The sequence below is a fragment of the Centruroides sculpturatus genome, unplaced genomic scaffold (genome assembly GCF_000671375.1).
Source record: "Centruroides sculpturatus isolate CEXI.00-Female unplaced genomic scaffold, Cexi_2.0 scaffold27, whole genome shotgun sequence".
Lineage (NCBI taxonomy): Eukaryota > Metazoa > Arthropoda > Arachnida > Scorpiones > Buthidae > Centruroides > Centruroides sculpturatus.
The window spans coordinates 1,517,725-1,540,998 of record NW_019384318.1 but is presented as its reverse complement, the minus strand read 5'-3'; the positions used below and the strand labels follow the sequence as shown (position 1 = coordinate 1,540,998).

The 23,274-nt window shown below is 28.7% G+C and overlaps 1 protein-coding gene across 1 annotated transcript in view; it reads left to right on the top strand.

Moving 5' to 3' along the window:
- Window positions 1-9,856, top strand: part of LOC111624632 — a 23,884-nt gene extending 14,028 nt beyond the window's left edge. Inside the window, exons 2-6 of the mRNA XM_023367540.1 lie at window positions 3,662-3,900; window positions 4,165-4,252; window positions 5,460-5,610; window positions 9,562-9,641; window positions 9,728-9,856. Of these exons, the coding sequence (XP_023223308.1) occupies window positions 3,671-3,900; window positions 4,165-4,252; window positions 5,460-5,610; window positions 9,562-9,641; window positions 9,728-9,850 (672 nt within the window). The 5' untranslated portion in view covers window positions 3,662-3,670 and the 3' untranslated portion in view covers window positions 9,851-9,856. The remainder of the gene's footprint in view (window positions 1-3,661; window positions 3,901-4,164; window positions 4,253-5,459; window positions 5,611-9,561; window positions 9,642-9,727) is intronic.
- Window positions 9,857-23,274: the final 13,418 nt, after the last annotated feature.

Genomic DNA, 23,274 nt, shown 5'->3' with positions numbered 1-23,274 from the left:
AATAATTTCAACTCCAAATATTCATCTGAAATTTCACAGCTTAAACTACTCAGCTTGCATTGAATTTCTAGCATTTTAGATATACAGTAAATTCTTAATAAGGTGAACTCTTTTGTTCTGAACAAAAAGTTCACCTTATTAACTAATTCACTTTATTGATGATTAAACAGAAATTTCTTTATTCATTTAAAGGAATTTGTAATTATAATTTGATGCTTTCCAACAATATCTAAATGATTAACTTTTAGTTCAATTTCATTCAATTTATCAAAAATGAATTGGGTAACATCAATTTTATTACACATATGGTAACATAAATACATAACACATTTAATTTCATATGAATCAGTAAGTGATGGCATGCATTCTGATTCGGTAGCAAGTTTATCATTACTATTAACTACATTAGTTACAACTCAAAACTGTAAAAGGTTGATATAATCACTAGAAAGAAAACTTTTAGGTTTAGGAGTCAATACGTTGATTCTGATTAAGTGCTTTTCAGGATTTTCAATCCCATCTTCAGATCCACAACATTTGTTGTTCTGACAATTTGAATATAATTGTTTGTACAAAATTTTTTTGAATCACATGGATCAACATTACAAATTCAAATTTTTAAAATTAACAATATTTATAGTTTGGCCTATACAAAAATTATAATAAAGATGAAATAATAATATCTGTGCACAAATACAAGGTACAATTATATTAATACAAGATATTTGCCAATTAGAATGGCTGAAGAGTTGACCATCACCTTTTCTGTGATTATATTTAATTTCTAAATAATTTGTTACTAGAGGGAGGCGTTAGGTGGCATCTCTTATTAAATTTAATAATTATAATTTAGAATATTCTGGAAGAAAAGAATCAGCCCAGAGTGGGACTCAAACTTTTAACTTCTGCTTATCATGCAGATGCGTTGCCAATTATGTTACCCAAGTCTCCAGTTCGATCTCCTCTTCCAGACAAATTTAATTATGATACAACCATCCTCGGATACTTATGGTGCTGACTGGGGATTCCTTTAGCGTTCTCGTCCTATAAACTCCTACTCATCGGCCATTGCTCAACCCAGGGCATGGTATATACATATACATATACAAACATCTTGAAGCCTGATTAGAAATTAATTAAATATAACCTTTGAAAAGTAGTCCAATGAAATGTGGTAGTTGTTTGGTTTATTTGCATTATACTTGTTGCAGATCTATTAGTAGTCTCACAATATAGGTTATATGCATAAATCACAAAAATATAAAATGTTTGTGTATACAAGGAAAATTCATGTTTTAATTCTTTGTTCTTGCTTCTAATGGAAATTATTTATCATTATTTGGAACTGTGCCTATACTCTTTGTATAATTTTTTGAAAATATAATGGAGTGTTCATTGAATGGTCTAGTGTCTTCAATTAATACTCCATTGTGTTTTCAACAAAGGGAATTATGTAATTTGTAATGTGTGATATTCTTATGTTATTTTTCTTCAAAAGGCTTTTGTAAATCTAATGGAACAAAACATTTGATTTAATTGAATGATTGAATAGGTTTAGTTTTGATTATTTATTTATTTGCAGAGTTCAAATTTCTGGCAACTTTTTTCTTCAATTATATATTAACGTGTTGTCAGAGACAGTACAGAAAATGCTAGTAGACAAATGACACTGGGTTAATTAAAGCCAAATGATTGCTGAATTATATGTTCAATATAATTCAGTAGTCATTTGGCTTCAATATATAATTATCAGTTTGGATGTTTATAACTGGATAAATTATAAATGTTGTTAATATTAATCAATAATAATTCATCCACTATTGTTTGAAAGAACTTTTAAGACACTAATTTATGTATTTGTGTGTAACTATATTTATAAATATAATGTAATCCTGGAGTTTACAAGTGTGCTTTTAAGAAGTTAATCACAGGTATGAAAAATCATCAGATTTTAAAAAATTGTTCTTCTATTGTCAACTGGCAACATTTTCCTCTTTCCACATAATGCAAGTAACAGCTAAAAAACAAAATTCTCTTGCCTGTGGAACAACAACATCTACATTCAGTTCTTTCCATGCAACAGTAGGATAAACTTTACATTACCTGGATAAAACATAAATCTTCAGTTTTGTTTTTGCTTTATCCATCCATTTTTGGATAATAGCTATATCTGCTTATGACTTGAATCAAGCTAAAAAAGAAAATATTGTTACTTGCTTTAACCAGAAAACATGAATAAAATTAGTTTATCTGGTTAATCCTAGCTTTATTTGATTTGTGGGTTTTAGTTGTAACATATTTATTTAAATATACATTACTCACATAACTGATGTCCAGTAAGAAAATATTAAAAAAATACATGAAAGCAAACATTTTCAACTGTGTTGAATGATTATCATCAGGCTAACTCTAACTGACCTTTGTGATGACTGTTCAACACAAACAAAAACATTTGCTTTCATACAGATTTTTATACTTTCTGAATAAGGGTTCTGAGTAGTACTTATTTATATATACCCAGTTTGAGTAGTTGAACATAATTTTGTACCCATTCAGCTCCTCCAGTTACTGTATTTTAATACTCTATGTAATCTATATACCCATGGAGGCCATGGGTATATAGATTATATGCAGCCTAAAACTGCACATGAACATTATACCTAGAGGGAGTATAACCTTACATACATCACTCAGAGGGATCCTTCCTTTCTCTTCTTTCCATCTCCTCATCCTCCCCCTTCCTTTTTCTCACCTCCTTCCCCTTCTTCCTCAAGTTAAACACTTAATGTACGGCTGTTGTCTTTTGTTATTATATAATCTATATTTTAAATTAATAAACTATATTATTATGAAAAATAATGCTTTTTTAAATCCTGCTCTTTTAAAAATACTTTGCCAAGGCTTGTGTGTAATAAATTAATAAAGCCTAAAAAGCTTGGTTTTAGGAGTCACTGATCTTTTATTATTGATTTTAGTCAATAATAAAAGATCAATTTACCATCTGTCATTTTCCAATGGAAAAAGTCCTTATGTGTTTCATTCATAGTCTACAGTAAAAGTCTCAATATCTGGTAAAGAGGTTTTTGGATGCATTAGAGGAGGGGGAATAAACAGAACCAAATGAAGTGAATAGATGAGTTGTGGTTTTGGCTGTGTGTTTTTTTTTTTTTTTTTTTGTTTTGTTACAAATGTACATTGGAAAGCTCAAGTGAATTCTACACACACACACACACACACACACACACACACAAAATATAAAAAAAGACAAGTCATCCTATTTTTGATTATGTGGGATGGCTCTGCAATGCATTATTCAGGCCATGTAATTTGCTTCTCTTTATGTTCTTTCTCCTCTAATCCATCTGGAAGCTTTTATACCAAATATTGAGACAATTATCATAAATCTTCAGAATTCACTAAGGATTTAAATTATTTAATTAGCCAATAATAAAGGACAAATGACTTATAGAAGTAATTAATTTATTAGATATGAAAAATTCTAAAATAGATTCAGTCTTGTATAGTAATTTCATTTTCATTCTGATTCTGCTTGTTCTAAAACATATCAATTCTCTCTGACTTCTTGCAACATAATATTAAGTTTATATGGATTAATTAAATAGATTATAATTACTTTGGTCAATATTTTTATTTTTATTAGAAGCAGACAATGGCAGATGAATTATTAGAGGATTTGCGTCAACGTTGGTGGAAAATCGCTGACAGTATGAGTGATGAAGCAAGAAATAATTGGTGGACTATAATACAGAATAAATATACTGAAGACTGTAGAAAATATCATAACATAACACACATACATAAAATGTTCCAGCATTTTGACAGTTATCAACAGTTTATTTCATCTCCAAAAGCAGTAGCATATGCCATTTTTTTCCATGAGTGAGTGTTTATTTACAATCAATACTTTAAAAAAAAATTGGAAATTCTGAAGTTAAAATTGAACCATTTTAACTTCAAAATTTCCAATTTTTTTGAAAGTATTTATCTGTCAGATAAACTTCTGTAATTATTCTTATTAATTTTAATAAAAGTTTTTGTCTAAATTGATTTTAATTTTTGAAAGAAAATTAATCCAAACTTTAATTTTACAGAATTTATTAAAGAGAACTTTCAATGCAATTTATAACTTTCTTTTTATTTTAGTCTTGAATATGATCCAAAAGCCGGTGATAATGAAGAAAAAAGTGCAGAACGTTTTAAACAATTTTCTAAAGAAGCTACAATTTCAGAAGTATGTACTCAAATTTAATTTTTTTTGTAAAACAACTCCATTTATTGACAATTAAATTTAAATAATACAAAATACTAATAAACATTTCAGGAGCCACTTTTTTTTTTTTTTTTTAATAAAACTTTCCACTATCGTCAAAATTAAACTTTTTTTGCTATTTTACAATAATATAAAGTTTTTTTTAAAACAAAATCTCATAACAGCCAGGAAAGTTACAAAACTCGTTGCTAGATATTTTCTATGCATTTCGTGAAAAATAATGGAATAATAAAACTGTTTACATGTATTATTTCTTTAACTTTTGCTTCATCTCTCTGCATTGCATTATTGTTGAAAAGGATGATAGGATGGGGGTTTTNGATAATCGAAACAAATACTTTAATTTGTCTTTTAATGATAATACAACACGTTTTCTTTTCGATGACATATCAGTAATATTAAAAATAAATACTGTATTTAAATCGTGATCAAATCGTGTTTTATTTGTTTCTTGAAAATTTGTGTACTACTGACCAATGCTAACAAACTAGCTATTGTTTAAAAGGCCCTCTGGCGGCTCAAGAATACGGATTTTATAAAATAAAAAGCAGTTGAAACTGTATTTTTATGAATAAAAATTTGACGAATTATTTATCATTTTATGATGAGTAAAATGTTTTTGTCGCGTTTGCGGCTTTTAAATAATGCATAAACAGGTGTGAGGCCCTTTGGACCGCGAGGCGTAGGTGGTGGCCCACGTTGCCCATGCCTTACGCCGCCCTTGGTTATAGAAATGATGTAATTTGAGTATAAATTATTTATAAATACGTATGTCAAGTTATATTTTTATTACGACGTAAAATATATTTAAAAGTTTACCACCACTGGGTGAGACGTTGTTGAAACAAAAAAAAGTTATGCATTCCATCACGTACATAAACAGTGTCGTAATTCGCCAAGTGCAAATCAGCAAATTCGTAAAATTTTTGTTTATTTTGAACAATCCGGATAATCGAAAATCTGGATAATAGAGGTCCGGATAATCGAGGTTCTACTGTACTTTTGACTCTCAGAAAGGCTGGGGTTTTTATTTAGAAGAGTAAAAAAGTTTAAGTACAGATTTTATTATATAATGTGTTACATTTTATTATTTTAACATAACTTTATGTGTTAATTAATTAATAATATTTAACATTTTCAAATTAAAATTACTTATCTTTAATTTCAGAATAGTGATCTAATTGCAGAAGTTACTGAATTAATACTATTAACTAAAACTCATATTACTGAAGAACACAAAAGCTCTGATATATTTGGAAAAGAAGATAAACATTTTTTCCTGGATTTTGATGTTAGTATTCTTGGTAGTGAAAACAAGGGTAAGTATCAAAATTAAAAAATAACCTGTAGAGATGATTTTGTTTTATTTATAAATATACTGGACTTCTAGTTATCAAAATTATTTGAAATATCATAATTACATATATAAAAATCTCAAGATCAATATACAAATAAAATTTAAGCAAGTTTAATATTGATATTTTCAAAATTGTTACATCATAATTGAATGAATGAATATTAATTTTGTAAATTTAAACATATACAGGGTATTTCAAAAAGAATGTTACTATTTTAAACTACAGTAGAGCATCGATTATCCGACCCCCGATTAACCGTTACCTCGGTTAACCGACCGTCCTAGTCGGCAAATTTCAAATGCCCGCTAGTGATGTGGCACTACAATATTTGGCTATGTCTTGGCTACTTTAATATTATTTTTACGTGTTTTAGCTGGCAACACTGGATCGACCATGAAAGGGAGCCAGAGGCTTAATTTTCTAATTTTTAACGCTACAATAGCGACGATTATTATTTTGTGTGACTATTAACCTACTTTGTGTTGAATTTTCATCGATTATCATCGATGAAAATTCAACACGAAGTAGGTTAATAGCGATATACTAATATACTAATTACATGGGATATAATAATATACTACACTAATAATGGATTTTTTCATACTTTTCGGTTATCCGACTTTTCAATTATCCGACCAACCCCAGTCCCCAATTGAGTCGGATAATCGAGGCTCTACTGTATTGTAATTATGTTAATTATTATCTAAGAATGTTTTAGTGTATTTTAGTGTACATTAAAACAATAGAAATCTATCCAAGTTTAACATTTGTCTGTTACAATTTCTCATTGTATAGCTCATGTCATATGGCACACATCAACTGATATTCAAATTCTTCCTATGCTTGCTATGGCAAATCCCTTGTCACTCCTTCCACATCAGTTCCTCTCACATTTCTACAACTCCTGCAGATTACTGATGTTGCACAATTACAATTGGTTCTGATTTTGCAAACAGCAGAACACAAAACATTTTCTCTTTGTAGAGTTGACATTTTTGTTTACAGGGCTTCCTAGAGGTTGTAGACACAAGACATTCAGTACAGATGGCAGCTGAAACTTGGAAAGTTACTGTATCAATTGGTGAATGTCTCATACTTCTCAGATAATAATTAACGTAATTACAATAATTTAAAATGGTAATTATCATATATCTGCGCAGATAATATGATAGTTGAATCGTAAAAAAAGGCCCCCAAAATCTGGAGTTGTCTTATAGGACAGATACAAAACAAAATTAGATTGAAATTTATATAAATTAAAACCGTTATAAAATAAAACAAATCACTCACCAATGTATTTAAATAGCCCATATGATATATTTGTGAATAGTCAAGGTCATTACCCGAATTATCGAATCAGTGCGAGTGTTTGCAATAATTGCAAAGCAGTACTGTCAGATGCAAGAAAATAAAATTTGTTCATTCGAAAAATTACAAATAGGACATAATTCTGTATATGCTATGCAGTATTATTATCCAGATGATGATCACTGATCTAAACTAAATTCATAGGATGTTGATAGTTTGGGGGTCATCTTATAGGACAGATATATGCTAAAATATAAAACTTTGACAAAAATATATACTTCATCTTATCTGCACAGATATACGGTATTTTTGGGAGATCTTTTATATTCTGTTATAAAAAGGATTAGAGTAACACAAAACAAATAACATTGCCTTATTTTACTATTTTATCTTATCTTTAAATAAAACAAAAATACTTTAGCTTTTATTTACCCATTTAAGACAAAAATATTTGCATTTTGTTTATTTTTATAAGTTAAGAATATCTTTAAATAAATATACAGGTATATATTTTAAAATATTAAATGATATTTTGCTATTTGAATGTGTAATGTGATTATTAAGAATTTAAGAGGTTAAATATCAAATTACTTTCAAGAAAGATTGAAACTGTCAGAAAAATGAAAAACTCTCTGTTTGTACTATTTAGTACTTTAAAAAAGTTGTTCATACTAATATATGTTCTTATCACTGTCCTTGTATGTAATGAATTATTTGAAAATCATTGAGAGGAAGACTTAAAATTAATTTAATTTCATGGACTAAAATTATATTCTTGCACCAATATGATTATAGTGTGAGTTCTTATTGAAAGTTTTCAAAAAATTGAGATAATTTTAAATGAATCTGTAATAAATTTTTAACATCAGTAACTTAATTTGATTTTTGAGTTGAATGTATTTTTTCATAATTACTCAAAACTATCTTATTAATTCTAATATAAAAAATGAAGCTTTAAGAGTTTTCAGGTATATTGAAAACTTATAACAATTATTCTATATTATTGAAGCATTTGATGTAAAAGATTGCAAATGCCATATCCATTAGTATGTTTTAATGTGAGTTAATATCTAAACAGAAATGTATAATATTTCAAGTTAAATATTATATCTACTTTTTAATTATAACATGCACTTCATTCTGATTAAAGAAGACAAAGCAAAAACTTTTTAAGGCATTTAACTTTTGCAATTTCTGTGAATTTTCATTATGGTACTTACCATCTTTTACGCTTGAATATTTCAATTACTGATTATTGTGCAATGATATTTGTTTAAAATTGATGCAGGGTGATAACAAAAGCTCTATCCCAGCCAGTTATTTAAAAAATTAATACAACAATTATTGTGGATTTTCACCAATGTATAGTATGTCAGACATGCACTAAATTACAGTGCAAATTTCCACATGTTCCAGCTGGTCTATGAGAGAGAGCTGTGTAATCTCAGCTCCTAATAAAAATAGGGAAACATTGTCAATTACAAATTTTAACACATGAAAAAAAATACATACTATTATCTTTTAGTACATTCTGAAATGTCAAATGGGATACTGAAACATCTGTCAAATATGACATGTAATTGCTTCACTCCACAACACACACTGACATTATATTTGTGTCATGCAGTGATGCACTGCTGTCAAAGTGGTTGAGTGTGTAGTCAGGTTTAAGTTAGTGATATGGATATACTGATAATTCAGAAAACATCAAATGCCATTAAATAAAACAGTGCTAACCTGCTCACTATTTCACTACTAACCTAAATATAACCACATTCAACCACTGCAGAATTCCATTTGTATTATATACTGCTGTGTGTTGTGCAGTGAAGCAATTACCTGTCATATTTGACAGTCTGTTCCAGGATCCCACTTGATATTTCAGAATACACTAAAAGATAATAGTGTGTATTTTTTCATGTGCTACAAATCTGTAATTGACAATGTTGCCCTACTTTTATTAGTAGCTGAGATTATAACATCCCTTTCCAATAGATGGGCTGGAGGGGCAGAAATTTGCACCATTATTTAGCACATGCCCAATATAGTATGCATCGACAAAAGATCTACAGTTATTGCCCTATTAATTTTTGAAATAACTGGTCAGGGAGAGACCGTTGTTAGCACTCTGCATATATGTTTCATAAAGAGCTAAGAATATTTTTTTAAAAGACCTTAAATATTGCAGCTTTATTCATGTTTTATCTTTATCCTGGATGCAAAAAATGTAAATATTTTGTTAAATTAACATAGTTAATATTTTGTAACTGTTAATTATTTTCTATCAAGTGAATAGAATTTGTTCCTAAATCTTACAATAAATATTGAATTGAGAAATTCCAAAAATATAGAATTCATGATGTTTCTATGCTGTGGAGTAGACTTTTTTCTTATTACTGACATTGGAATTTGAAGATGGCCATAAGATAGTAGAAAGCATTCATTCATTAAAAATTTTTGCTAGATTTAAAGATTTATTTGGGAACGGTCAGTATGTAGATAATGTGTTATGATGATTTTTGTTATTTCAAAGCCATTTTTTAATAGATATGTTTATAATAAAATTCAAATCATATGCATATACACTAAATTTTTCTTCAACAGAATATGATATATATGCCGAAAACATTCGACAAGAATATTCTTTTCTTCCAGTTACAACCTACAATAGTTTAAGAGCAAAGGTAAATATTTTAACAGTTATCCTTATAATGTTGATATATTCTAAATATTTCTATTGAATTTGTATCAATTTCCTGTACAATTATAGGTATTAAAATCTTTTCTTCAAATACCGAACATTTTTTCGACTCAACAGTTTCGAGAAATGTATGAAGATCAGGCCAAAAGAAACATACAACGTGAAATTAAATTACTTGAATCCAGAACTTAGAAAAAAGAATGAATATATAAAATATTTATTCATGAATATTTGCTTATGATAATTTACTTTGAGAATTACATTATCAAAATGGAAGAATATTTTAATTATTTTAAATGGTAAATATTTTATTTTTTATATGGTAAAAGAATATCATACTTATCAATTTTGTAAAAAAAATTTTATTTACAAATTGTTTTTGTTAATTATTGTTATTTTTCTGATAAAGACTTTACTTTTTTATTTTATTCATTTGTTAATTTTTATTTATGAAGTTGATTATACAAATTTTTCATCTACAGATTTTGTATTTGTAAATCTGAATAATTGTGTAATGTAATTAAAAATTGATTTGCATTGCCAAAATAAATATAAATCTTATCCATTGCATTTAGTATAGGTTAATGTTTTTTCACACAGTTTAAATACACATTCTACAATGAAAATTTTGTCTATAAAATTCAAATCATTTTAAATCAATAAAATAAACAACAGAAACATTGAAAATATATAGAACAAAAATTTAAATCAAAACAAAAGTATAAAAATCTTCTGAAGATGGACACGAATTATCCTGATGATATAAAAATATGTGACTTTTTTAAGTTTAATGTCAACTTCAAAATTTCCAAAATAAATATCTCTCTTTAATTTTGAGATTTATAAAATAATTTTAACAAATACACTTTATTAATAAAAAAGTTATGCACCAAGAATGGTACAACTGCAACTCTGAATGAAGCAGTTGGGACTACTATCTTATGCCCATAGAAGTAAAAAAAGTCAAAAGAAACTGATGGTCTACATGTGACCTTTGTGAGATATAGCCCCCCCCAAAATCAGATGACTGAGCTACTTATTTGGCATGTGATAGGTTTAATGGAGTGTGGATACTGCCATACCTGTCCATGGCTGTCATTCCTCCACAGACAAGTGGTATTCATCTGTATATAGTACCTGATGCCATTTAGTGGTCCAATTGTGATGATGACTATACCATGCCAGGCATTCAGCCCCATGTTGAGCGGTTAATGGCTTGCTGGTTGCCGTTGCAGCCCGACTACATGCAACCTGTTGTGAATAGTTTGGGTGGACACAGATGTACCAGTTGATGGTGACAGGTGGCTTCACATCACATGCCTGGTCCCAACAGGGCATTTAGAAAATCTGCTGGTATGTGTGCTCTGCCACATGCCAGTGTGATTTCCCTTTTTGACATGTTTGCAGATGTTCCTGTGGCCATTGTTTCATACATTTCTGGATGATATTCATGTTATGCCCAACGTGCGTGGCAATTGTGCACATTGACAAACTGAGGTTGCGCAGCTCAGGATAAGGTGTCGTTCCTCAGCCATTAACTGGTGATATTTGGCTCACTGTCACCTACAAGGCATTTTCTACACTACTTCAAAAGTTTGATTGTCACAAACCATTACCAATAGTATTTACAGCCTAAGCCGGCTGTCCTTCATAGCCTGAAACTGGGCATCACATGTTCTTCAAAAACAAATTATTTCGAAGAACTTTTATACTTTTTTGTTTTAATGTATAATGTAATATAAGTTATATTAATTTTATGTAATCATTATCTTTATTTTTATGTACATTTGTTAATTTTAGGGGTAGATATCAACTGTCCTTTGGGATTTTTCTATTTACACACAAAAATAAAGTATGTAACATGTACAGGATGATTTTTAGTTTATTCAAATCTTTAATAACTTTCCAACTATATGAGATAAAAAGAACATTCAAAAAGCATATTATACAGAATTTATTGCCATTTAATGAATTAGGCTTTCAAAATGACTACCTTTGCTCACAATAATAGTTTTTAACCAATTTTTGAAACATTCAATAACAGTAACAAAGGTCTTTCTTGGAAACACCATTATTTTTATCATGTCTATCAACTTTTCAATGGTTGTAGGAGTATTGTGATATACTCTTTCTTTAAGATAAACCCATGTGATATCTTTTTATGGTACTATAAGGCAACCACTCCACGCTGCTACCAGCATATTTTTTGTAATTCAAACATGCTGTAAAGACTTTTAAGCACTTGATTTGTGCAATGAGCCTCACACAAAGCAACAAATGTTTATGCCCAACAAGCATTTTGGGATAAAACCTTTTCCAATAATTCAACATATGCAACAGAAGTAATATTCTTTTCGAAGAAGAATGGTCCAATAACTCAGCTAGCATTGATCAGAGAATTAGAATTTTGATCAAAAAACAACGTACAATGAACCTGTTTCCGGTGTGGTGTGTTACCTGAGGAAGAACTTAAAGTTCGAAAGCGCTAGTAATACTTCGTTTACAGAGAAGCACACCGGAAACAGGTTCATTGTACGTCGTTTTTTGATTATTCTATCCCGGTGTAGTGCAGTGCCGATTTAGAATTTTGATGATAATTCTTTACAATAAACAGGTTGTTCTGAAGCGAACGCCACCATTTTGAAAATGAGTTAACATTAATTAATCATCGAAATCAAAAATGTAAGCATTGTGCTATATAGTGCTTTTTGAATTTCAATTTTTATCTCATTCAGTTGCGCGCACAATATTTTTCCCATAATTTTGACTTGTTTGGGTTTAGGAGATTCCGAAACATTGAGATATGGAAAAAAACACTGAAGGTCAAAGTTGACACAATTCCAGTACTTTCCCTTGTTACGTATACATAACAGCCAGAAAAGTAAAAGGTTATAATTTTGATTTTTCAAATGAGATGATTCAAAAGTCTCACGTAGATAAGTCTACTTTATTATACAGTCATCTACGTCACCCACGTAGGCCATATTTAAGTGTAAAGAAAATATGGAAAATTTTACAATACAATCACAGACAGTACGACAGTACTAGTAATTTAAAAGTTTCACATCGATATTTTCAACAAAATGTATAATCTAGGCTTTTGTTCCCCAAGGATTGACGTTTGTGCAGTAGGAAAAAAACCTTACAACGATGCCTGGTATGTATTAGGTATATAATGAATGATATACAAAATGTTCCTTTTTATGATTAAATTTACTAAGATATGAAAAGACACACAAAAGTGATTTATCTGTAAATGTTTTATATTCGAAATGGCCGGGGCGGCCCGTTTTATCAGAGGTTTTGGTTACCCAAAGTAGCATCGTTCCACGTTACCTCAGATAATAGGAATTCTACTGTATTCAAATTTCTCTTGGAACCATAGATGTAAGCCTGACTGGAACACAGTTTATACAGACAATTGTTAATTAAGTATAATGCGTACAAATAAGAGTACAATATACAGTAGAACCTCGATTATCCGGACCTCTATTATCCGGATTTTCGATTATCCGGATTGTTCAAAATAAACAAAAATTATATGAAGTTGCTAATTTGCACTTGACGAATTACGATACTGTTTATGAACGTGATGGAATGCATAACTTTTTTTCGTTTCATCTCACCCTGCACAGTGGTCGTAAACTCTTAAATATATTTTGCGTCGTAATAAAAATATAATTTGACATACGTATTTATAAATAATTTATATCCAAATTACATCATTTCTATGACCAAGGGCGGCGTATGGGCAACTTGGGCCACCTCCTAAAATGCAGTTTCAACTGCTTTTTATTTTATAAAATCCGTCTTCTTGCGCCACCTTTTAAACAATAGGTAATCTGTTAGCACTGGTCAGTAGTAGTCCAAATTCAATACGAACGTTTGTTTCTTGAAAATTTGATCACGATTTAAATACAGTATTTATTTTTAATATTACCGATATGTCATCGAAAAGAAAACGTGTTGTATTATCATTAAAAGACAAATTAAAATATTTGTTTCGATTATCCGGATTTTTCCTTATCCGGACTACCTTCATCCCCAATTAGTCCGGATAATCGAGGTTCTACTGTACATGAATATCAATTACTAGTAATACTACTGTTGACTAGTATTTATTACGATCTGACTCCTCTTTAGATGATAAACTGGCTCTGAAAAGAGCCTTTTGGTTCATTTATATTTATAATAGAAGAAGAATTTCTAGCAAAATTTCGCTTGGGCCGATCTTTCTTCTCTTATTTGATTTTCTCTTAGGTCGGAAGAGACTATTAGTGGAAGCAGTGGCTGACGTTCAGTTGCACCCCTGGAGGGAGTGCAAAACGTACTTCGCGTTGTTGGACGATCGTAGAAACAACAATACAATTTAAACAAAGCTTTAGTACAATTGTAGGACCAACGACAGAGACGGCACACCGGAAATTTTGTACTATTTTGGCCCCGAGAGTGTGGGATTGGCAACCTATAAACTCAGTTTCACATATAAACTATGGTTTTTTTTTTTCCAATTCATAATCATGGTTCGGGCAAATTTGAATTACGGAACCCCTTGTATAGTGTTGACTTCAGACATTTTTCTTCGGGGGAATATCCCCGTTTCCTCGCTCGTTTTTAACGTAACGGGTTAAGGTACAATCTAAAACGCCTATATGTTGTGTTGCTTTATTATGTCACCAATCCAATTTCCATCGAAAAAAATTCAGCAATGAGTTGCGTGACTTTCCCGTCAAAAAGTTTAAAATTGTGTATAACGCCATCTGTTACGCGATATTTTTTTTTAAAAAAACTTTTAAGTTATTATTATAAAATGGCAAAAGACTTAATTTTGAGGATAAAAACGAGTTTTATTTTTTAAAAAATAATAAATTTCTTCATTTCTCGACGTTTGAAAGCACCCCGAGTCCAAAAATGTAAAAATCTTAGCGGCGGCATCATTTCTTGACCGCCATACTTTCCCTGTTATGCGGCCGGGAAAATAAAATTTACACTTCAAAATACGATATATAGTTTAAGATTATAATTATTTTAATCAAAAATTAAAAGTATTTTCGCAATTATAAACAGTTTTTTTTCTCAGTAAACTCGTTTCGAATGCCGATAACTTATCGCACTGATAAAGCGGAATGCGATAACTCGAAGCAGTAAATCACGTACGAAATTGTGTAAGAAGAAGAATTTCAAAAACAATCGGATATCACGTACAGTTTTATTTTTTTTTTCTTTTAAATTAAATTTATTTATCTGCCATTTTTTACATTTAAGCAAACATAAAACATGGCGCCCGCATTCTTACAACATTGATTAATAAATTTTAAAAAATTTTCGTACCACTTAAAACAAATTAACGTTATATTAATACTTTAAATAATATTTAAAACTTTATAAAATAACATTAATTATAATTTATCGCCTTTTTATTTTGCGATAATTATTATTATTATTATTTTTTTAAATTAAAGAAATAAATAAACATTTATTCATTAAGTCATCATCCGACAGATGTCGCCAATTATATCAATAAAGATGGTGAGAGACGGTTCAGTCACATGGGAGTGGTTGAGTTGAGAAGAAAGAATATAGCACTTTAACGTGTTTGTATATTTAAGAACTTTATAATTTACTATTAAAACATGGAGACGACGTGGGAATTATATGAAATGTTTCAAGCCTTGTTACAGGTATTTATTACAAAAATTAAATTAATTTCTTCCATTATAAATTATTAACAATTGTAATTTGTTTACACATTACATGAACATGAAGGAATTTAATACATAAATTTATGTAAAAAAGAGATTTAAGGAGAAATATTTAATGTATCTTTGAAAATATTTAAAAAATTTTAAATATTCTGCAATAAATTATTATGATAAGTTTAATGTGGAGGAGGTTTGATCAATATTTCAAATATAAACAGTTGAGATAATGATTAAACAGCTGAAATCTTTATATTTAATGCACACAAGATGATTTTAAACAATTTTTTTTACTTTTGTTATCATCCAAGAATATAAAATGTAATGTTTGCAGTTTATACATGATAACTTGTTGATTTTTCTGTGATAAATAATAATAATTTTATAAATATTTACTTTAATTTATGCAAAAAGAATAATTAAATGTGCCTAATAAGTTTTTCCACTTATAAATTTACATTACGAGTTGTAAATTGTGTAAAATTGATTGTATCAAAGCCGTAATTCTGGAAAATCTTTTTCTTAAATTTCTTTTGGGAAAGAAATAATAGAGATGCAGCAAAGTGTTTTATGGTATTAAAAATTTTGATGTAATTAAATTACGGACGTTTTAAATGCTGATTTTTACACGTAAACAGCTGTTACGTTAAACTTGTACTACATATTTCATCTGCAATGTGCTATTGTGAATTTTATTAAAATTATATGTATTGTGTTAATGTTGTTGCCGTAACATTAAATCGAATGACTAAGCAATTGGTTAAAAATTGGTCGTCGAATATGTGAAATTAATTATTAAAACTATTTAAAATAGTCTCGATAACCTTTAATAATTGAATTATACAAAGATTAATGATACCGATTTATATAACTGATGATAAATAACAGACAAAATTCCTTTCACTTTCTTACAAAAAAAAATTTTTTTTTAATACTTCATGAACAATAATTGAATCAACAAGTGGGTTAGATTATCCTTCGGGCTGTTGATCTGTACTATAAATGCTATAGGTAAAAAAAACTTACTAGTAAATCAAACTTAAATTTTATAATAATAATAATAATAATAATTTATTAAATATATTTTTTTTATTACAGGAATTTTATATGTACTGTACAAATAAAAAATAGCTTACATTTTTTTATATTATAAACATGTTTTTTTTTTTCCACCAAAACTCCAAAATGTTTTAGATATGCCTTTGTACTTTGTTTTTACAATAGATTACCACCTACGGGTAACATTTTCATTAATTATTATGCATTCGAATTATATATTTATGTAATTAATTATACGCAGCAACTCTTTACATTCATCTTAACTACCTGATACGTTGCAATAACACACCTCCAATTGCCATCATTAGTAATTTATAATTATTGTTACCAAATTTTAGCCCGATGATATATGGCAATTGGAGGTGTAGCCTACTCTTTACTTTCATAATTATTATATTTGCCATCCTCCTTATCCTTTGTGGATAGAGTAAATCTTTTATCTTAGTTTATTATTTAAAAAAAAAAAAATAAGTATCAATCACTTTAATGAATTTTAAATAAAATATTAATTTTCAAACTCAAAAACTACAGCTTTAGCTAGATTTAAATAAAAAATGTTCATGAAAATTATAACACAAGCCATTTTGTGATATTGAGTAATAAAGTAAAAATTCAAATATGTTTATTGTATTATTATTATTATTATTATTAAAATTTATAAATTCAAATATTATTTTTACTGTAATAGGTTTTTCAATAATTCACTATTAATAAATATTAATTATATTTTTATGATATAATTAAAAACATAATTAATTAAATAATAAATAGTAGTATAGACATTTATAATAGAATTTTTTAACTTAATAATCTGTTTCCTTTATTTCTGAATTTTTATATTTTAATCAGATTATATATAGATGAACATTGATGCTTTCACCACTCGGATTGCTCGATCTAAAAATAAACATAAATTAGATTTCAATCACTGGGTTAAGCAATGCAAAAACAATTCTTTCAATCTAATTTAAAATGTGTTAATTAGAAAAATAGTCTGTAATTCTTGATGTATTTAAAGATAAAAGCATTTAATTTCGACATTTTTGAGATTGACAAGAATCCGAAGTGCTTGAATTGTTTCTCTTTCTAAGATTTTTAAATTTTTTGTTTCATTTAAGACAAAGACATCTATTGATGCTTTTTTTTAAAAAAAATTTGTGGATTTTTTAAAATTTATTTCAAATATTTATGTATGATTAATTTTTCATTCTAAAAGTAGTTTAAATTAATTTCTTTGTGGTCACTTTTTCTTAAATTTTTATGCAGTTTGCTCTGAATGTTTGTCGCCTTTTTATTCTAACATTCATTTTGTGAAACAATGCTGCACATTTTAATTTGTAACAGTTTTCTGTTTAATGATTGTAGTATTCTTTCTGTGTAGACTGATGAAGATTATTTAACATGTTCGAAAACATTTTCTGGATTGATAGTATTGTTTGTCCGATTAATTTATTATCTGGTTTGCTTGGTTAACTTGGTAGTAAATGTGATTTGATGAAATGCTATACTATAATTTATAAATAAATAACAAAATACAACTTGAAGAAATTACATTTTAATTAAAGTTACATTTAATGTATTTTTTATTAAAGGTTTTAAAAACTTTTTTCAGATTTATTTTTATGGATTCTTGATATTAATTAAATAAATCATGTAATAAAGTCTTACAAACTAACAGCTTGAGTGATGCAAACAGTCTTAATATATATATATAGTTTTCAAAGGAACATTGTGACAATGATTACTGCTCTCTGCCCTTTTTTTTGTAAAGGACAGCTTTGAAATTTTAAATTAATCCTAGAGAAAAATGCATATTTTTTAATTTTATGGTAGATAAGAAACTTTAAATAAAGCATTTCTTCATGATGTATCTATTAAGAGTTATAGACGGACAAGTTAGTTGACTGAAACTGTTGATCAGATGTTACTGATTAGAATGCAATTATTACTGTTTTTGTTTGTATTAAATATGCAACAATTCAAACATTTATTCTTTTTACAAAACTTTTTAACTCTGTGTATTTTGATGGTAATTGAAGCATGGTTTTCTTATATTCTGTTTCACGTCTTTTCTTGTAGTAGATGGTAGAAACGTCATTTTCTCTTTGACCCATAAAAAGTAATTTAGTGATTGTGTGAACATGGAAATGTTTGATAAGTCCTCCACTGTGACCTAATTCTTGGTTTAATAGCATACTTACATCTCTGGTAAAATGTTGTGGACCACCCTCTTGCTGTTGCTGAAACCATATTTCTGTTCTCTTCTTATTTAGTAGTACATCTTTTATAATCTATTGCATGGTTGGAGGGGAAGGGACTGAACATTTTGAATCAACTCAAAGCTTCAACTATCCATAATTTTTAATAGACATGTGACTGTATAATCTATGCTCATTCCAGTTTGTGACAGGTCACTGGTTGCAAGTCAGGAACTTAAGTCAGTGCCTCCAAGCAAATATTATGTGCTTGGAGGTACTGTTCAGTTCTGCAGCATTATATTATAATGTTGAAGAACTTCAGAATACTTTACAACAACACTGCAGAAATTGAGAGTAATGTTCTTTAAAAGTTTGACTGGGAGTTAAACACATAACTAATGACCAATAAGGAAATGCATGATTTATAAGCATAATATCCTACTAGTCAGGATTCCTTAATTTCATTTTGCAAGTAATTGAGTCACTTTAATGTCATCATGGATTAGCTGAAATATTGGACTCAAACAACCAGAGCAAGAAAGAACTAAGTACAGAGAAGGTTAATGAACCAGAATAATGTCTCCAATGTCTTTTGACAATTAAAAAAACATTTCTTGACATAATATGCTATTACCTTATGCATCCCAGTTTCTAGTGTCACCAGTAAAAGTACCTTAAGCTCCCTAAAAAGAATAGTCAAGACACCGCACAACTACGACAAAAAGAAGTGCGAAATTTAATATTGGATGTGATTGTAGTGATAAGCTGAAATGAAATCTCCTTTTTTGTAGTTGACAAATTTAGGAAGTGTGGCACTTGGAGGGTCTTTCCTTTCTGTAAATACAGTTTCATTTTTTTCTGTGTAACGAGAATAACTTTTTAAGATAAAATAAATCAGTGAAGTGATTTATAATTAATTTGCCATTCTCATATTAGTGAAGAGTGTGTCTAAAATACTTGTATGTTCACTTTTTATTGCCTTAGTGATGATTGTGAATTGGAAAAAACTTTAGTGTACATGGAAAACTGAGTTTGTAGGGTCTCATACTCTCAAAGGCCAATTCTCAGAGTGTGGTGTTGGAATAACCCCACATTTTGAGGGCCAAACTAGTGCAAAATGAATCACATGTCACTCCTGTAGATGGTCCTGCAATAGTTATGATTACTAATTAAATTAAAACTATTCTTTATATATCATAACTATTATTATAATGTAAACTTTGTGTATTTTAGATGTCAGTGACTTAACTTGTAATAAGAATGGCCGAAGAGGGACAGATTGACTGTCTGAAATGCATACCATTGTTACAATAAATAACCAGTGTTCGTTCATCTCTCTGATTTCTCTATTGCATCAATAGTTTAATATAAGACTTCTTGAGAGCCAAAACTTAGTGTTCACATATTCAGTTAGTGATAGGACAAAAAGTACATTGCCAATTCTGGTCATAAGTTTAGTAAGGCTTATTGTAATTGTAAAATAATTCAAATTTATTGCTATTTCTATATATTTTTTTTTTGTACATTGTAAAATACCAAAAAAAATTGTAACAAAGTTAAAACTTTTGTTAGTGTTTTATTGCTTATAATTGATTGCTTGTAAATGCTAAAATATGTAGTAGTAATTTAATGCCCTGTGGCCTTGTGAACAAAATATTAGCAAGCTGATTTAAATAAGCTAAAAACTTTAGCCATATTTCCCGTACAGCTATGCAAATTAATACAAATTATCTATAGGTGACATGATTAATAATTTAGCATAATTTACATAAAGAAATTTATACATATGTTTTAATGGCAATGAATTCAATAGCTCAATGTATAAGAAAATGGGAAAGAAAAGTGATTTATTTCTTACCAAAAAGGGGTTAATATAAAACAAACTTGCTACTGGCAAAACACTAAAAGAAATAGCAGAAATCAACTGAAGATCAGTGTATCAAGATTTAAAGAGGACAGCACATTAATCAAAAACTTGAAGAAAAAAATAAATTCAGGGAAGTCCAGAAAAAACAACAGACAATAGCATCAAGTTTCTGTGCCAAGTTTTTTTCTTCCTGTAACAACTGATGGGAGTCTTCAGAATTAGTTCGACCCATTTGGTTGATTTTGGCATAATTATCATACATACTTTTTGTTGTAAAGTAGATAGAAGTTGTACATCAGTTTTATCAGTAGTTTTTCAATTGATAAGTTTGGAGGTTGTGTAATCTAGAAAGAGAAACTCTAAGAATTATTGATATTTTTCTTTTTGTTTTGATTTTTGAAGTTAAAGAGCAGAATGCTTTGGATTCTAACTTTTTTTTAAAATTTTTTACAAAAGAAGACAGAGTTCAAGAATTTTGTGAAAAATAATTTTATTCTTTTTATCAGAACTTGCATCTTTATGAATTACATAAAGAAAAACAAAACATTTGTCATGCTCAAGAGCAAGTTTGAGATGTATTTTCTGCTCTAATAAAGCATTTTTAAAATGTACAGTAGAAGATTTTATAATCCAAAAGTTTGATTTTAAAATATTTGAAAAATTAAAAATTTTTAAGTCTTTTTGTAAACTTTTTCTAGTATAAATAGTTTGTTTGACTCAGTTAATTCAGATGAATAACACACCAGAGTAAGAGAATTTTTTTCTTTATCAGGAGAATGTACTTTATTTTTATTAGATAACATCGAAGCATTGTTCAGAATACAATTGTAGCAGAAATAATTGTTATTGACGACCTTCCATAAATAACAATTATTTCTGCTACAAATCATCTGATTACTCATTAAAATTATTTAAGAAATTTAGATGATGTAAAAAATAAAATAAAATGGATAGTGGTATCTCAATTTTATCACATTTTTTGCTAAAATTTCATAAAATTTTGTCGAATAAAATTTAATTTTAAAATATTGGTTAAGAAATTTTAAAATCATTCATTTTATGTGTCATGTTTAATATCTAGTGGCACAATACTCACAGAACAAAATAACAAATTTAAAAATTAATAACCCGGTTTATTAATAAGATAAACAGAATTAATCAAAATCCAAAATATAGTGGATGATCGGTTAACGAACATAATCCATTCCAAGACTTTGTTCGTTAACCGATTATCGATTTACCATAGGTTTTTATGGGAATTTCATTAATTTGTTCTGAANGATTTTTCCTTATCCGGACTACCTTCATCCCCAATTAGTCCGGATAATCGAGGTTCTACTGTACATGAATATCAATTACTAGTAATACTACTGTTGACTAGTATTTATTACGATCTGACTCCTCTTTAGATGATAAACTGGCTCTGAAAAGAGCCTTTTGGTTCATTTATATTTATAATAGAAGAAGAATTTCTAGCAAAATTTCGCTTGGGCCGATCTTTCTTCTCTTATTTGATTTTCTCTTAGGTCGGAAGAGACTATTAGTGGAAGCAGTGGCTGACGTTCAGTTGCACCCCTGGAGGGAGTGCAAAACGTACTTCGCGTTGTTGGACGATCGTAGAAACAACAATACAATTTAAACAAAGCTTTAGTACAATTGTAGGACCAACGACAGAGACGGCACACCGGAAATTTTGTACTATTTTGGCCCCGAGAGTGTGGGATTGGCAACCTATAAACTCAGTTTCACATATAAACTATGGCTTTTTTTTTTCCAATTCATAATCATGGTTCGGGCAAATTTGAATTACGGAACCCCTTGTATAGTGTTGACTTCAGACATTTTTCTTCGGGGGAATATCCCCGTTTCCTCGCTCGTTTTTAACGTAACGGGTTAAGGTACAATCTAAAACGCCTATATGTTGTGTTGCTTTATTATGTCACCAATCCAATTTCCATCGAAAAAAATTCAGCAATGAGTTGCGTGACTTTCCCGTCAAAAAGTTTAAAATTGTGTATAACGCCATCTGTTACGCGATATTTTTTTTTAAAAAAACTTTTAAGTTATTATTATAAAATGGCAAAAGACTTAATTTTGAGGATAAAAACGAGTTTTATTTTTTAAAAAATAATAAATTTCTTCATTTCTCGACGTTTGAAAGCACCCCGAGTCCAAAAATGTAAAAATCTTAGCGGCGGCATCATTTCTTGACCGCCATACTTTCCCTGTTATGCGGCCGGGAAAATAAAATTTACACTTCAAAATACGATATATAGTTTAAGATTATAATTATTTTAATCAAAAATTAAAAGTATTTTCGCAATTATAAACAGTTTTTTTTCTCAGTAAACTCGTTTCGAATGCCGATAACTTATCGCACTGATAAAGCGGGATGCGATAACTCGAAGCAGTAAATCACGTACGAAATTGTGTAAGAAGAAGAATTTCAAAAACAATCGGATATCACGTACAGTTTTATTTTTTTTTTTCTTTTAAATTAAATTTATTTATCTGCCATTTTTTACATTTAAGCAAACATAAAACATGGCGCCCGCATTCTTACAACATTGATTAATAAATTTTAAAAAATTTTCGTACCACTTAAAACAAATTAACGTTATATTAATACTTTAAATAATATTTAAAACTTTATAAAATAACATTAATTATAATTTATCGCCTTTTTATTTTGCGATAATTATTATTATTATTTTTTTTTTTAAATTAAAGAAATAAATAAACATTTATTCATTAAGTCATCATCCGACAGATGTCGCCAATTATATCAATAAA